Raw genomic sequence first — 18,638 nt, 5'->3', positions numbered from 1 at the left:
TTATGGACAGAAGCTTGTACTAATGGACCAATCGTTTCGTTAGGAGTTATGTGCAAACAGAAAGGTGGGTTGTCATCGGAGAAGGCATTTTCTACTTCATCCCCAAATTCCTCTACGTCAGAGACGTGTGAAGCAGCATCAACAGCAGGGTTGTCATTCTAAAGGCTGGCTAAGGCTTCATAGGAATTTTGAACTGGGATGGTGTACTCATTATCACCTACTGTCACAACTGGACGAGTAGACTGGGGCGCTCGGATTCCCCCAAATTGGAAGAATGAGCCTGGTTCTGGTTAGTTTGAGAACCACGACGTCTGTTTCCTCTCCTGGCTCTGCGGTTGGAATGGCCACGGAAAGATCTAGAGTACTGCAGGTTGTAGAGAGCATTGCACTCAGATGTGTCATGTCCATGAATTCTATGATAAGTACAGTAGGGAAGATCTGACTGGTACTCATCATCAGTACGACACTTCTTAGGGTGGTATCAGGACAATTAATAGCAATATGGCCACGGTAACCACAATTGTAGCAAGTTCTTTGACTGTGGGTACTGTACATGCTACGGGTGCTACGGGAATGATGGCTCTTAACACTAGCTTTGGATGATGGACGCAAGTGATTAAGGTTGGGAGTTTTGGTAGTAGCACAAACTAGAGGAAGTACAGGAGTGGACAAAATGGTTGGCGTAGACTTACGATAAGGGAAGGTTCCCTCGGGACACAAATTTCGTACATGGATGAGAGCTGCGAGCGGTCCCATAGTAGCATTTAGAGGACTAGAATTGTAAACATACATTGATGTCGGTGGCATTAGTTGTTTGATAACTCCAAATGCGGCTAATTTGGCAAACCCTTCAAGGGCTGGTTTATCACTATCTTTAAGGTACTACTTGGAATTTTGGCCTGCTTTAACGAATGAGGACATTAGGTTATTAAGACGAAGGGCAAACTCATCTAATGACTCTTCTGGCCTCGGAGCTGTGCAAACTAATTCTTTGAGAACGACAAACGGATCGGTTTCTCGCTCAGGTTTGAGATAGTTACGAATTAACTGTTCATAGTCTTGCCACCTGGTTAGATCTTGAAAGTCCTTCATACGAATTAAGTTAAACACGTGAGGCGGCTGGAGAACGGGCTAGACTCACCTTTCCGATACTGATTAAACTCTCAGATGGAAGACCATCAACTGAGGCATTAGCTCTGGCTCGAACAGCGGTAAACCAACCTTCAAGGTTGTCTGGGTCACCATTGAACAATGGCATAGCATCATATGGATCACGACTGAAATTACGCAGGCTAGAAGTCTGAGTATATCTATTGTTTGATAAGGAGTTTCTCGAATTTTGGGCTGACGCATTAATGGTTGTACTAGCAGCATGTGCTGAGGCATCGCTTGAGAAAACTTGAGACATGTTTGCAAAATGTAAAACAAGAATTTAGAGAAACAAAAGAAAACGTAACTGAGGAACACACAACACAGTGAACTTAAATGGGAAGAAAATGCTTAACTATTCTGCATAAGTAATTAAAAATTGACAGGTTAAACAGTAAGCAAAGAAACTCACATTCACAGAGAAAATGCTTAACTGAATAAACAACACTTTGAAAATCATGAGAACTTGTACTTTACTCAAATCTAATTTGCTCAACTTTTACTTTAAATTGAATGAATGGCACAGTGAGTTGTCTTTACTCTCAATGCAATAGAGAAATACACAATAAAATGATAGAATGGACTCAATAAAGCTTGTGCAAAATAAAACAAACTGGGAAACAATTCACTGAAATAAAACAAAATGGCACACAAGGAATAAAATATTATGCACAGAACAGAGCATATGAAACTGCACTGAAATAAACTGTAGCAATATTGTAAATAACAATTGCTAATTAAGAGTGCTGCACAACACTACTTAAAATTTCTGAAAGAAAATTTTTAATGGCAACACAATGTTTGCACAAGAATTATTGCAAAATGAGTCAATGTGCAATAATAAAAAAATATTACACACACAAGAAAAGAAATATATCAAGGAATGAACTGAGGGAACACTTTAACTCTTAACTGCACTCAAGCAACACTTAACAAGCAAAAGAACAATTTACTTTAAAAGAAGAACTTAAAAATTGCACTAAGAGTGAATTTGTTCAATGAAACATGAAAAATAATAGGTGCTAAAACACAGAACAAAAGGTTTGAACACTTACAGTGATGCAGAACACAACACTTACAGTGATGCAGAACACAACACTTACAGTGATGCAGAACACAACACTTACAGTGATGCAGAACACAACACTTACAGTGATGCAGAACACAACACTTACAGTGATGCAGAACACAACACTTACAGTGATGCAGAACACAACACTTACAGTGATGCAGAACACAACACTTACAGTGATGCAGAACACAACACTTACAGTGATGCAGAACACAACACTTACAGTGATGCAGAACACAACACTTACAGTGATGCAGAACACAACACTTACAGTGATGCAGAACACAACACTTACAGTGATGCAGAACACAACACTTACAGTGATGCAGAACACAACACTTACAGTGATGCAGAACACAACACTTACAGTGATGCAGAACACAACACTTACAGTGATGCAGAACACAACACTTACAGTGATGCAGAACACAACACTTACAGTGATGCAGAACACAACACTTACAGTGATGCAGAACACAACACTTACAGTGACGCAGAACACAACACTTACAGTGATGCAGAACACAACACTTACAGTGATGCAGAACACAACACTTACAGTGATGCAGAACACAACACTTACAGTGATGCAGAACACAACACATCAACATAAACACAATACTAGAATTTTCTTGCAATGAAACTTGATGTGTGAAAACTTTGATAAGATAATAATTATCTTGCTTGCACAAAACAATGGCACTATTGTCTGTGGAAATAAGACAAATTAGACACTGGCTAAATGAAAAGAATATGAACACAAGAGTGTTCAACACACAGAGAACAAAAAAAAAGAATACACAAATGCTGGGATGAAAAAAATATATATAACTGAGACAACACTTGAGTTGTGATGCAGAATATAAGGTGAAAAATTACTGAAATACTTCACTGGAATACTGAGAACACAAGGTGATTGTGAAGTGGAAACAAATTCTTCTTCTTATTATTATTTTTATTATCACACTGGCCGATTCCCACCAAGGCAGGGTGGCCCGAAAAAGAAAAACTTTCACCATCATTCACTCCATCACTGTCTTGCCAGAAGGGTGCTTTACACTACAGTTTTTAAACTGCAACATTAACACCCCTCCTTCAGAGTGCAGGCACTGTACTTCCCATCTCCAGGACTCAAGTCCGGCCTGCCGGTTTCCCTGAACCCCTTCATAAATGTTACTTTGCTCACACTCCAACAGCACGTCAAGTATTAAAAACCATTTGTCTCCATTCACTCCTATCAAACACGCTCACGCATGCCTGTTGGAAGTCCAAGCCCCTCGCACACAAAACCTCCTTTACCCCCTCCCTCCAACCTTTCCTAGGCCGACCCCTACCCCGCCTTCCTTCCACTACAGACTGATACACTCTTGAAGTCACTCTGTTTCGCTCCATTCTCTCTGCATGTCCGAACCACCTCAACAACCCTTCTTCAGCCCTCTGGACAACAGTTTTGGTAATCCCGCACCTCCTCCTAACTTCCAAACTACGAATTCTCTGCATTATATTCACACCACACATTGCCCACAGACATGACATCTCCACTGCCTCCAGCCTTCTCCTCGCTGCAACATTCATCACCCATGCTTCACACCCATAAAAGAGCGTTGGTAAAACTATACTCTCATACATTCCCCTCTTTGCCTCCAAGGACAAAGTTCTTTCTCTCCACAGACTCCTAAGTGCACCGCTCACCCTTTTCCCCTCATCAATTCTATGATTCACCTCATCTTTCATAGACCCATCCGCTGACACGTCCACTCCCAAATATCTGAATACATTCACCACCTCCATACTCTCTCCCTCCAATCTGATATCCAATCTTTCATCACCTAATCTTTTTGTTATCCTCATAACCTTGCTCTTTCCTGTATTCGCTTTTTTCTTCTTTTGCACACCCTACCAAATTCATCCACTAATCTCTGCAACTTCTCTTCAGAATCTCCTAAGAGCACAGTGTCATCAGCAAAGAGCAACTGTGACAACTCCCACTTTGTGTGATTCTTTATCTTTTAACTTCACGCCTCTTTCCAAGACCCTCGCATTTACTTCTCTTACAACCCCATCTATAAATATATTAAACAACCACGGTGACATCACACATCCTTGTCTAAGGCCTACTTTTACTGGGAAATAATTTCCCTCTTTCCTACATACTCTAACTTGAGCCTCACTATCCTCGTAAAAACTCTTCACTGCTTTCAGTAACCTACCTCCTACACCATACACCTGCAACCTCTGCCACATTACCCCCATATCCACCCTGTCATACGCCTTTTCCAAATCCATAAATGCCACAAAGACCTCTTTAGCCTTATCTAAATACTGTTCACTTATATGTTTCACTGTAAACACCTGGTCCACACACCCCCTACCTTTCCTAAAGCCTCCTTGTTCATCTGGTATCCTATTCTCCGTCTTACTCTTAATTCTTTCAATAATAACTCTACCATACACTTTACCAGATATACAAATTCTATACTGCTTATATGTTGCACACACAACAAAGGAAAAACACTAGGTACTTACTTCAAGTGTATAAAAAGAAACACAACACAACAGACATAAGATAATGCACTAAAATTAACACTGAATTGAGAAGATAAAAAAAAATTATTGCAAACAGTATATAAAAAACACTGAGTCTGATCGAGAGTCACTGAATGTCACTAAGAGAAAAAATCACTTGAAAAACAAAAAAGAAATGCCACAGTTTCTTCCAAGCAGAGTTCAAGGTCCTCTTAGTCACCCCCTCCCAAGCCTTACCTATAAGGTTTACACAATTGAGGATATTAAAGTGATCTCTCCAAAACTCTCTTAGAGTCAGTTGAGTTTCTGAGGTCACTACAAAGCACCTTTCAAACAGAGCTTTTGTGTACAGTTTTTTGAAGTTTGCAATAACCTGCTGGTCCATGGGCTGCAGGAGAGGAGTGGTATTAGGAGGCAAAAACTTCACCTTAATGAATTTCATGTCCCCATAAAGTCGCTCTGCCACGTCTGTAGGATGACCAGGGGCATTGTCTAACACCAGGAGGCACTTAAGTTCTAATATCTTTTCAGTTAGGTAATCTTTCATATTGGGGGCAAATGCATGGTGTAACCAGTTATAGAAAAAGTCCCTAGTGACCCATGCCTTACTGTTTGCCCTCCACAGCACACACAAATTTTCCTTGAGGACATTCTTTTGCCTGAACGGTCTGGGAGTTTCAGAGTGATACACTAATAAAGGCTTCACTTTGCAATCACCAGTAGCATTGTAACACATCAACAGAGTAAGCCTGTCTTTCATAGGCTTATGTCCTGGGAGTGCCTTTTCCTCCTGAGTAATGTAGGTCCTGCTTGGCATTTTCTTCCAAAACAGGCCTGTTTCATCACAATTAAACACTTGTTCAGGTTTCAGTCCTTCAGTTTCTATGTAGTCCTTGAATTCCTGCACATATTTTTCAGCTGCTTTGTGGTCCGAACTGGCAGCCTCACCATGCCTTATCACACTATGTATGCCACTACGCCTTTTAAATCTCTCAAACCAACCTTTGCTGGCCTTAAATTCACTCACATCATCACTAGTTGCAGGCATTTTTTTAATTAAATCCTGATGCAACTTCCTAGCCTTTTCACTTATGATCACTTGAGAGATGCTATCTCCTGCTATCTGTTTCTCATTTATCCACACCAATAAGAGTCTCTCAACATCTTCCATCACTTGCGATCTCTGTTTCGAAAACACAGTTAAACCTTTGGCAAGAACAGCTTCCTTGATTGCCTTTTTGTTGCCCACAATAGTAGCGATGGTTGATTGGGGTTTACTATACAACCTGGCCAGCTCGGAGACACGCACTCCACTTTCATACTTATCAATGATCTCTTTCTTCATCTCTATAGTAATTCTCACCCTTATTGCTGTAGGGTTGGCACTAGAAGCTTTCTTGGGGCCCATGGTCACTTATTTTGCAGATAAAATCACCAGAAACACTGTAATAATACGAAATGTTCCAATTGTATGCTTGGATGTTACCGCGGAGGCTGGCTGGTAAACAATGCCACCGGCGGAACATGTGAGGCTGGCTAAGGGCGCACATTAGACGCGTCTCGGACGAACAGCGTTGAGCGGGTTTTTTAGCGGTATGCGAGGCAAAATCTTGGCGATAAAATGTAGAGGTATGCGGATTTATCGTTATGTGATGCCAACGGTATGCGGGGGTCCACTGTATTGCTCAGTGCTGACGTCCCCATTGAGGGCAGGAGAAATATTGGAGCTGGAACAAATAGATAGATCATTTACAACTCACATTGAGCCAGTAAAGCACCTAAACTACTAGGAACGCCTGCAAGTCTTGAACATGTACTCATTGGAGCGGAGGAGAGAGAGGTACATGATAATATATACCTGGAAGGTACTTGAGGGCTTGGTTGCAAATCTGCACACTGCCATAAGAACATACTGGAGTGAGGGATATAGGAGGAAGTGTAAAATAAACCAAGTGAGGAGCAGGGGTGCAGTGGGGACAATAAGGGAACACTGTATCAGCATCCGGGGTCCCAGACTTTTCAACATCTTACCAGAAGATATCAGAAACACTGCTGGAACAAGTGTTGAAGCCTTCAAGAGGAAACTAGACAAGTATCTTCACCAGGTGTCAGATCAACCAGGCTGTGATGGATATGTGGGGCAGCGGGCCTCCAGCAGCAACAGCCTGGTTGACCAGGTGAGCAGACGAGCCTGACCCATGGCCGGGCTCAGAGAGTAGATATACAGTGGACCCCCGGTATTCGATATTAATCCGTTCCTGAGAGCTCATCGAATACCGAAAATATCGAAAAGCGAATCAGTTTTCCTCATAAGAAATAATGGAAATCAAATTAATCCGTGCAAGACACCCAAAAGTATGAAAAAAAAAATTTACCACATGAAATATTAAGTTTAACCCTTTGACTGTTTCAGGCCCCTCTCTGAAACTGTCATTCTATGTCGCCAAATATCGAAAAAAAAAAATTATTTTTTCTTATGAAAATGTTAGGAATATTTTTACTAGTGTTTTAAGCCTAAAAAAAAAAATTTTTGCCATCAGTACTTACCGAGATATAGAGCCGCAAAGTTTGCAGAAATTGACGTGCGTACGGCAACAGCGGCGACTGCCGCCCACCCGGTATTCTTTTATTTACTCTAATTCAAAGGTTTCTTGCATTTTTCAATATTTTTCTGTTCCAGGTAACTTATGTGGCCTGTGAGACCAATGTAAGGTGCATTGTTCAAATATACACTCATTATTTACAACACAATAACAGAACAAACTTTATCACTATTAGTTTGTGTATACACTTTGTTTACACAAACAATACAAAACAATGTTTATTACTATTGTTCCATAATATATATACATATGTACAGTCACTAAACACGTTCCTAGAACTGCTGCAGCTTGTGGAACTCTTTGAAACATGGGTATATGCAGAGGGGCACTTCACACTCCTCACACATAAAACGAGTGTCTCTGCGTGTTTGTGGGCGTTTTGTGGTATGCATACATACATAACACCTCTTCTGAGCATTTTTCTTGGCAGTAGTAGGAGGCAGTTGTATGGGGTAGTGATCACCAGGCCTCAAACGAGATGACGTCTGTGGGCGCTGGTCTATTGCAGGAGTTGCTCCTTTGTACTTTGCAATTATTTGTCTGATTACTGACAGGCAAAATTCACCATATTTTGGTGTTTTGTTGGTCTTCAACTTGTGTATGTTATAAGCATTTAGCATAGAGATATCAACAAGATGGAAAAAAAGTTTGATATACCACTTATAACTCTTGCGTACACAGTCTGCAAACCCAATCTGCATGTCACATTTGTCCACTAAGCGCATATTGAGGTTGTAGTCCATGACAGCTGCAGGCTTTAGAATGGGTTCATTGGTCTCTCTGTTGTCCCTGCCACTGGGTACCATTTCGTTTGTGTGAACTGATGTCAACAATGTGACATCACGTTTGTCATGCCACCGAAATGCTATGATGTCATTGGCAGCAAAGGCTTGCACCTCACCTCTGCGAGTGCCAGCGTCGAACCTTGGCATATGTTTGCGATTACCACGCACTGTGCCACACACGTCTGTCAAGTTCACTCGCAAGAAATCACTGAGTAAGGGGCTTGTGTACCAGTTATCAGTAAATAACATATGCCCCTTACCAAGATATGGTTCCATCATTGTTCGAACCACATCACCAGAGATACCCAATAACTTCATGGTATCTCTCAAAGTATTACTGCCAGTGTACACAATAATATCTAAAACAAGACCACTTCTGCAATCACACAGTACAAATAGCTTTATACCAAAGCGTTTCCTCTTGCTTGGTATATATTGCTTGAATGAGAGTCTTCCTTTGAATAAAATCAAGGACTCATCAATAACAAGCTTCCTGAAGGGATAAAAATACATGCAGCACTTTTGTTTCAGGTACATAAACACATTTCTTATCTTATATAACCTGTCGCTTCTGTCAGGCCTGGTTTTGTCTGAAAAGTGTAACATACGCAACAGTATCAGGAAACGATTGACACCTATAATGTCACTAAAACCTGGAGTTGAAATCAGGCGATCTGTTGTCCAGTATGTGGTGACAGTGTGCTTATACACATGTGGCATAAGCATTATTGTGGCAAAAAACAGGTACATCTCTGCCACAGTTGTCTCCTTCCACTTGTGTAGCCGTGATTTTGGTGAGAGAATTGTATTTGCCATGGTGTATTCACAGTATGTGTTGGTTTCCCTGACAATGATGTCCATCAGGGGTTCATCGAAGAATAACTCAAAGCAGTCCAGTTCACTGGCATTGTTCCCAAGTGGACAAGATGGCTTTATTCCACTTTGTGTTTCATCAAAGTCATGGGGACTGGGAACAAACTCGTCACCGTCCTGCCAATCCCAGATGCGGTCTGCTGGTGGGGTCTGGATATTGTACCGTGGTTGTGGCTGTGGTTGTGGCTGTGCAGGTTGTGGTGGTGCAGGTTGTGGCAGTGTGGGGTAGGGTGAGGCTGGTTGTTCTGCTGAGTCAGCCGCGTGGCTAGTAGCGTGGCCCGGTGATGGTGCCACATGGGCCGTGCCACCCTCACTATCACCACCACTGCCTCCTCCCTCACTGTCACCATTCATACCCATCGTTACAATATCGTCATCTTCACTATCAGGTCGTGGTGTTGGGCCACGGGATGTGCTCCCAGAGTTTCTCCTTCCCCTTGGAACAACATATGAAACACTACCAGACCGCATGCTACGTCGTACATACTGGCGCTTCACTGGGGAATATTCACTCTCACTGTCACTAGAACTGCTTTCAATGACCTTGAAATCACTATCATTATCACTATCACTATCACTGCTATCATCAGGGTGTTGTACACGACCAAATAGTTTCCTCTTTCGTCCTGGTACAGGCGAACGTGAACGTGAACAAGCCGGCACAGCACCAGAGGTCGAAGGTTGTGGGTCATCTGGGTTTTCGTCACTATTTACGTTATCCTGGGCACTTTTTTCGGTAACACTCACTTGAAAACCCTTGAATTCACTGTCACTGACACTTTCATCGCTGTTAGAGCTATCACTTGGGAACAAAAGACCTCCAATCCGCCGAGGAGTGAGGAACTTCTTACCGAGAGGCATGGTGAAAATGGACTGACAACATGGCGTTCCCACAATGCACCGCTAGGTCCCAGATTTTTTTCACAGGGTGCACACCGACCACTGAGACCCATTCTCTCCCGTGTAGGCCTATCAGGCCTTTGGCGCTCGATTTGAAGCCGCTAGAATTTGTGCGTATAAATACGTCAGAAACATTGGCTCGTAAGACGTATTTATACGTCGGAAACAGTCAAAGGGTTAATGCAATAGAATAATTACAATAACAACAATAACAATAGAATAACTATTTACCTTTAATGAAGATCTGGTGATGATTGATGGGATGGGAGGAGGGGAGAGGTGTTAGTGTTTAGAAGGGGAATCCCCTTCCATTAGGTCTTGAGGTAGCAAGTCCTTTTCCGGGGTTACTTCCCTTCTTCTTTTAATGCCACTAGGACCAGCTTGAGAGTCACTGGACTTCTGTTGCACAACATATCTGTCCATAGAGGCCTGTACCTCCCGTTCCTTTATGACATTCCTAAAGTGTTTCACAACATTGTCAGTGTAATAGTCACCAGCATGGCTTGCAATAGCTGTGTTAGGGTGATTGTCATCAAAAAAGGTTTGCACTTGAAGCCATATTGCACACATTTCCTTAATCTATGAAGTAGGCAACTTCTTCAATTTCTCTTTCCCCTCCTCCAAAGCAGTTTCCTCAGGTCTAGCCTCTTGCTGTTGAAGATGATCTAGCAGCTCATCAGTGGTTAGTTCTTCATTGTCCTCCTCCACCAACTCTTCCACATCCTCCCCACTAACCTCCAACCCCAAGGACTTCCCCAATGCCACAATGGATTCCTCAACTGGCATAGGCTTCTCAGGGTTAGCCTCAAATCCTTCAAAATCCCTTTTGTCTACACATTCTGGCCACAGTTTTTTCCAAGCAGAGTTCAAGGTCCTCTTAGTCACTCCCTCCCAAGCCATACCTATAAAGTTCATACAATTGAGGATATTAAAGTGATCCTTCCAAAACTCTTTTCGAGTCGGTTGAGTCTCTGAGGTCACTACAAAGCACTTTTGAAACATAGCTTTTGTGTACAGTTTCTTGAAGTTGGAAATGGGCTGCAGGAGAGGAGTGGTATTAGGAGGCAAAAACTTGACCTTAATGAAGCTCATGTTCCCAGAAAGTCGCTCTGCCAAGTCTGTAGGTTGACCAGGGGCATTGTCTAATACCAGGAGGCACTTAAGGTCTAATTTCTTTTCAATTAGGTAATTTTTCACAGTGGGGGCAAATGCATGGTGTAACCAGTCATAGAAAAGGTCCCTAGTGACCCATGCCTTACTGTTTGCCCTCCACAGCACACACAAATTAGCCTTGAGGACATTGTTTTTCCTGAACACACTGGGAGTTTCAGAGTGATACACCAATAAAGGCTTCACTTTGCAATCACCACTAGCTTGGCACACATTAACAGAGTAAGCTTGTCTTTCATAAGCTTATGTCCTGGGAGTGCCTTTTCCTCCTGAGTAATATAGGTCCTGCTTGGCATTTTCTTCCAAAACAGGCCTGTTTCGTCGCAATTAAACACTTGTTCGGGTTTAAATTCTTCACTGTCTGTGTAATCCTTGAATTCCCTCACATATTTTTCAGCTGCTTTTTGGTCCGAACTGGCAGCCTCACCATGCCTAATCACACTATGTATGCCACTACGATTCTTAAATCTTTCAAACCAAGCTTTGCTGGCCTTAAATTCACTCGCATCAGCACTAGTTGCAGGCAATTTCTTTACCAAATCGTCATGCAACTGCCTAGCCTTTTCACAAATGATCGCTTGAGAGATGCTATCTCCTGCTATCTGTTTTTCATTTATCCACACCAATAACAGTCTCTCAACATTTTCTAACACTTGCGGTCACTGTTTCGTAATCACAGTTGCACCTTTTGCAAGAACAGCTTCCTTGATTGCCGTTTTCCTGGTCACTATAATAGAGATGGTTGATTGGGGTTTACTATACAACCTGACCAGCTCCGACACACGCACTCCACTTTCGTACTTTGCAATTATCTCTCTCTTCATTTCAATAGTCATTAGCACCTTTTTTCTCTAAGAGTTGGCACTAGAAGCTTTCTTGGGGCCCATGGTGACTTATTTTGCAGAAACAAGCACCATGTGGAATGTACCGAATGTATCCTTAGATGCGCGCACACTGGCACACATGAGGCAGTTCAGGCCACATGTGGACATGTCTCATATGAATCGTATCGAATACCGGGTTTTCGATCGGATGCTGAGGCAAAATTTTTGAGATAAAATGCATCGAATACCGGATTTATCGAATACCAATGCCATCGAATACCGGGGGTTCACTGTACTCTCGAAATTCTTCTAAGGTATATCAAAGGAGAGCTTTCTGGCTGCTCCTCCTCTTTTTCTTCTCTCTGTCTTTGTTCTTCTGCTTTTCTTTCTTCTTCTATAATCAGGAGTTCTTCATTCATTAACTCTTGAACTACTTCTGTCAAAAGTTCTTTAATATCATCTGCATCACATTCAAGTTTAAGTTGGTTAGACAATTTTAAAATCTTACCTCTCACCACGCTTAACTCCTCTTCGCTGTCGAAGCCATGAAAATCTTGAATAAAGTGCTCATTACAGTGCTTCCAGATGCCGTTCATACACTTAGCTGTGATCAACTCCCATGCTTTTGCTTTGTCTTTGATGCACTGATAAATGTTATACTTCCTCTAGAATTTAGGCGTACTAGTACGTCAAAAACCCTGGTGCGTAAGCCATACTAGTACAGCCGAAACCCTGAAAGGGTTAATCTTAAGTTAATTTTAAGCCTGCCCATAATGCTCTGCATACAGGGGGCTTTTGGCATGTACACCCAATCACTATATTTCTATGTATTGTGTCCAAATAAAAAATAAATAAATTAATTAAATAGGTTAGATAAATACATGAGTGGGTGTGGGTGGGTTTGAGTTGGATCTGACTAGCTGGTGCTACTGGGTCAGATGCCATCCTCCTTCCTTAAGTGGAGGTAACCTGACTGGGTGGGTCATTGGTCTAAGCCAAGGGTTGACATGGACCTGCCTCGCATGTTCCAGTAGGCCTGCTACGGTCTTCCTTCTTCCTTATGTTCTTAAGTAACGAGGCACTTGTCTCGGAGAATCTTGTTGATTTAGTTATAGATGGTAGAAGTAAGCAGTTGCTCAATGTTTGTGAATTCAGCTACTTGGGGGTTGTGTTCATGGATGAGGTTTATGTTGAAGTCACCTGTAAGTATCAAGTGGTATTTCTTCATCTCTGTGTCAGGTTTCATATTTCTTAGGTTTTCACTAAATGAGTAAGTAATTATGTGAGGTACTATGTAGATTGCTCCAACTGTTATAGGTTTTTGGATTTTAATTTGGCACATGTATGTTCTCCATATTCATACACAAATAACCCGCACATAAAAGAGAGAAGCTTACGATGACGTTTTGGTCCGACTTGGACCATTGACAAAGTCACACTAACCAGAAGTGGAGCAGGACGGCTATATATAGGCAGGAAGAGGTGGTGGTAGTAGTAGTAGTACAAGAATGGTATATAATACCGACAAGATGAAATTAAGACATGCTACACCCGGGCATCCCCATCGTAGATGTTTCGCCATCCAGCCAGCCACTGGATGGCGAAACGTCCACAACAAAGACAACCAGACGCCGCACATGTGCGGCGTCTGGTTGTCTTTGTTGAGTACAAGAAATGAGTACAAGAAACCACCCATTTAGTGATTTCAACTATCCAATACAGTGCTCAGAATTTAGCAATTTTGCCAATTTCAAAAGATGCCAATTTCCAAATAGGGTCCAGAATAAACAAGAAAGACATTCCTGGCACTAAAATAACATTTCCTCTGTTCATTAGTCACGTCCCCATGCCCCTCTTACATTCTTTTGCTTTCCACTTTGAATTTTTATTCTCACAAAAAAATAGAAGATTTACTGTTATGCAGACTACTGTATTAGTGTAGAAATGGTATAAATAATATCAGCGCATTGTGAAAGAATGTTAGACTCACCAGTTGACGTGTATTGGACGCTTAGCATGATTTGTTTACTTTTGAACTTTGGTAAAAATCGAGCATTTCTGCTACTTTGAGCTCAATTTCAAGGTACTTTTCATTGTGAAACCAGTCAAAATCGTCTCAATTTCTGTAATATGTCTTCCATTCTATAAAATGAGACCAGGTAAACTAGAATACAACAATAAATACCATACGAAAATACAGTGCAAAGTCGCTGTTTTAAGCCAAGAACACGGTCAAAGTTTTTTTTTTTCTCATTACACACTGTGTGCTGCAGGATTGTTTTTATATTGCGCACACTGACCACACAGACCCATTCTTTCATATGTAGGCCTACCAGCTTTCACTAGATTTGAGGGCGCTAGAATTTAGGTGTACTAGTATGTCAAAATCCCTGGTGCATAAGCCGTACTAGTACGTCCGAAACCCTGAAAGGGTTAAATGCACATACGGTGATGTTTTTGTTATGATGCTTATTCCCAGATGTTTCTCTTTACTTGATGTCTGTAGTACCTCTCCTTCCAGGTTGTTTTCAGGGTATGATTGCCTCTTCCTCTCCTGTTTCCACTACACTTCTGGTATCTGGATTGAACTTGAGCAGCTACTTTCTTGACTAAGTTAGCCTGTTTGTGTAAATAAGATAGAATGTGTGATGTACGTATCATTAATGTGTCTTTCCTTACAGAAGAAGTGTTTGGGTTGCCGTTGAACAAAGGAAGCGTAACGATCGTCCCAACAATCGTGAACTCTCCGCGCCCACGGATGCCACACATGGGTGGGAGGGGCGGTGGTGCCAGGAGGGGCCGCCCACCCATGGCCATGCAGTATGCTACAGGTAACATTATCACCAAAGGCCAAATGCCAATTAGGATTACCAAGAAACCCATGGGAAACATACGTGGTGGCAAGGCCTACCAGACTATTGCCATGCCTGTGTCAGGTGGGGTGGCACCACAAGCTCTCTTGAACAAGAGTGTTGTCATAACCCCAGCTACTAAGACTAGTACTGCTCTGGCCACTTCCAAAGCTGTACGGAACATCAAACTTAATCCAAAATTGACGGTCACCACTACTGCCAAACCAGGAAGTGCCATGCCTAGTACAAGTGGGGTGGCTGGAGGTGCCAAATTGCCCAGCACCACCATCATACCCAAGACAACTAAGAAGACCACACTATCACAGTTGGCAAACTTGCACCGAAATGAAAAACTAAGAAAATTGAATCAAGCAAAGAAAGAACAAGAGAAAGAAACAACAACAGGTGTTAGCACTACCAAATCTGAGTCAGGGGAAAGCAAGGACTCTGCAGATGCTCCAAAGTTGGAGAATGACGAAAGCAAAGTCTTGGAGAAGGATCTTAAGCAGGAAGGAAAGATGGGTGGCGATGACTCTGAGGGCCCTGTCAATCTCGTTAATAAGAAGGAAAGCAGCAGCCCTACAAAGGAGGAGAAGGATGCTGGTGAAGCTGCTGGTAAGGAGAGAGTTTCTGGTGCTGAGTCTGGTATGGACACCAGTAAACTTGAAGGATTGGCTGCTTCTAATAGTCTCCTAGACATGTCTGAGTCAGAATTAAAGAAAACAACAGAGAACTCTCCGTTACCTGAGAAACAGAACGACAAGTCTGGATCTGCCAGCTCTATTAACTCAACAGGTTTAGGACAGTCAGAAGGGGGAGCCACAAATTTGAGTGGCAGTAGTTCTTCACCCTCTCTCCATTCCAATGAGGTGGTTCTGGGTGCCCCATCTAAATCAGCAGTTGGCTTTGGAATGAGAGACCTAGCAAAACCATTGTCAGGTTCAATGAGCAGCAGTGAAAGCCGCACTGGCATAGTGAAGCCACAAGTGCAACAGACACCAAGCAAACCCACAGCCAGCCTGACCCCACTACAATCAATGAGCAACCTTCTGCCACCTGGGGGTCCTGGACCCCCTGCAGCTGCACACACTAGTCTCTCTTCTGCTGCCCTGGCTCACTTGCCACCATTCTCTTCTCAGCAGGCCTTCCACTCCTCTCAGCCACTTTTCCAGCCATTCTTACAGCAGCCAGCACAGCAGCAGCAGCAGCAGCAACAGCAGCAGCAGCAGCAACAGCAACAGCAGCAGCAACAACAACAACAGTCAGGAGGCAGTAGCAGCACTACCAGCAGCAGTACTTGGGCTAAGAGCAACATGGACACTGCTGTACCCACCACCAGTTTAGGCAGCAATGTGGCCCAGGTTGCTCCTCATGTCCACCAGTCTGGCTTGTCATCTTCCAATTCATACACTTCGTCTCAGTCTCCATTCCTACCTTCAACTACACACGCACAATTTAGCGGCAACGGTGGGAGTTATGGAACAATGTCAAGCATGGCAAGTTCGATGCCAGCCACAACACAGCAGAGCACTACATCATACCCTGCAATGTCAGAGAGCCCACAGCTCTCCCAGCAACAACAACAAATACAACAGTCACAGCAGAGTTCACTGAGCTCAACTCTGGCACATGCTGGAAGTGGACTGGTGACCAGTTCAAGGAGTGGCGGACTTGGTGGTGCCGACAGCCCCATCAATTTGTCACATTTACTTAATTCTCAAGTATTTGATGCTGTCCCAGAAGATCTGAGCTCTCCACACAGTCATGCTTCTGCTCTGGACTACCTCAACTACACACTCTCAACGGGCACCAGTGCTTTCCGCCGACCTGACTACCAGGCCACACTTAGCCCTGACTTGCAATCATTAATCAACTCTGCAACTTCCCAGCAATCTCTCACCTCTTCACTACCCAGTCCAGCACATGCATCGTCAAACCCCACAGTAACATCACCGTCACCCTTCCCAGCATATCAGCCTCCCACTTACCCTCAGTATGCCCCCTCCTACCGGACAGGGACATCAGTCTCGGCCAGCCCATACGCAGCATACGCAGGTCAATACCCTCCATATGCTGCCCAGTACCCCCCTGGTCTAAGCCCACATTCTGCAACTACACCACAGCCTCCCACTATGGGCCAGTATGGGGCCCTACACACACCTCCCAGCCCCTACCAAACCTATCCTGCACCTCCGACACCTGGCCGATCACCGTATTCGTCTACCCTCGGTGGCTTTAGCCATGGCCCGTATCCTCCCATGTGAAAATCCCCTAAATCTAAGAAGAAGGATCGTAGACAGACTTGAAAATACCTAATGTATAGCATGAGACTGATCTAGTTAATGTAATGTTATTGACAAATTAAGGTTTGTTTACTTTTAAGTGGCTTTAAGTAACAGTCCATTTAACGAGGACAAATCTCAATGATCAGCAACCGTTATAAATTGCCTCTTTAACAAGGCTTGGGACCAGGATCCCCATTCCACTTTATGAGCGTTAAGAAAATCTTTATGGCACAGAAAATTTCTTGCCTTATCCCCAAAAATATGCAAATACCGATCTCTGTTCGCCAGTAGTTACTGATGCGGAAAATGTGTTGCCACCATGTGTGTATATAGTAGAGGAGAGAGACAAGGCAAGGCGGCCTGGTTATGAAGTGGCAGTATAGGTTGAGTCGGGCCTCACTGACAAGACTAGACACCAAGGCAGTGAATTACAGCAGGTTCTTAACTTACAGGCACCCAGGTTACACTCACTTAACATCCAGGTAATGTTTTACATGTTGTTCCCCTCTGTTGTAGTTTTAGTGAGTTCGAGTGCATTACAAGTGATCAAAAGCTTTGACTCCTCCCTTCCCATTATATTTCATGTTCAGCAATGCTTGTGTTGCATCTCCTGCAGACATAGATTGTCTTCAGTGCATTGGCGAGCGTTCTCTTGTATGGGACAGTGAACTCACTGACTTGACTCCTTATTACTTAGTTCAAGACCTACCAGTTTTATGGGGGGAAGTCTAATTTTCAGACACTTTCTAGCACTGTCTCATTGCCCTCAAGACTGCTGACAATAGTGTTGATCTAAATACCAACTAACAAACTGTTTTCTATCAAGCTGTAATCTTTCTTTATCAGTGTTGGCTACGTAATCATAATCTCACAACTATATATTGGACAGAGTTGCACATACACCTGGACATTCTCCTGGTACCTCTGTTAGGATGTACAGGCATAATGCCATCATGTATGGCTATGATGACATAATATACAGAAGAACAAAATGCACAATACTATGACTGGAACAATACACAAATAATATAGAAAAAACTTATAATGTTTCAGTCTGGCTTGTACCACTGGCAAGTTACACTAACACCTTCAAGTGTTAGTGTAACTTGTCAATGGTACAAGTCGGTCCAAAACATCATCTTTTTCCTGTGTGAGAGTTATTTGTGTATATACAGGTTTTTAGTTGTAGGGTTTATTCAGGGTAGACTGTTATCAGGTCAAGGTAATGCTTTATCAAGTAACTTAAGAAGTTAAGATTGGAGGAGCACTGCAGCTTGCCTACTGAACCATGCTACTCAGGCCCTTCTCACATCCTACCATTTTCACTCATATTAGTCCAACCTCTTTAAAAATACCAAAGGTTATAGCATCATTAACCCCTACCTGGCAGAATGTTTCACTCAGTGTTAACTCTTGCTAAACCATGTTTTTTTTTTTTTTTTGTCCTTTCTAAGTCTGGATTTATTTAACTTGATACATTATTTATAGTACCTTCTTGGTTAAATATCTTTGGAACCCCAGTAATTGTAATACCTCAGAACCCCAGTGCCCCAAGATCTTGTTGTTCCATCAGTCCGTTGATACCCATGATGATGTGGG

At 42.7% G+C, this 18,638-nt stretch overlaps 1 protein-coding gene across 2 annotated transcripts in view; it reads left to right on the top strand.

The window, feature by feature from the left end:
* Positions 1-18,638, top strand: part of LOC128689663 (uncharacterized) — a 179,857-nt gene that overhangs the window by 160,472 nt on the left and 747 nt on the right. The window contains exon 11 of one of the 2 annotated variants that reach the window (XM_070093973.1): positions 14,587-18,638. This exon is cut by the window's right edge and continues 747 nt beyond it. In XM_070093973.1, the coding sequence (XP_069950074.1) occupies positions 14,587-17,018 (2,432 nt within the window). In that variant the 3' untranslated portion in view covers positions 17,019-18,638. Of the gene's footprint in view, positions 1-14,583 lie in introns of both variants that reach the window. The other variant, XM_070093971.1, reaches the window with a different exon arrangement.

This window comes from Cherax quadricarinatus, chromosome 4 (assembly GCF_038502225.1).
Source record: "Cherax quadricarinatus isolate ZL_2023a chromosome 4, ASM3850222v1, whole genome shotgun sequence".
Lineage (NCBI taxonomy): Eukaryota > Metazoa > Arthropoda > Malacostraca > Decapoda > Parastacidae > Cherax > Cherax quadricarinatus.
This window is presented reverse-complemented; position numbering and strand designations above follow the sequence as displayed.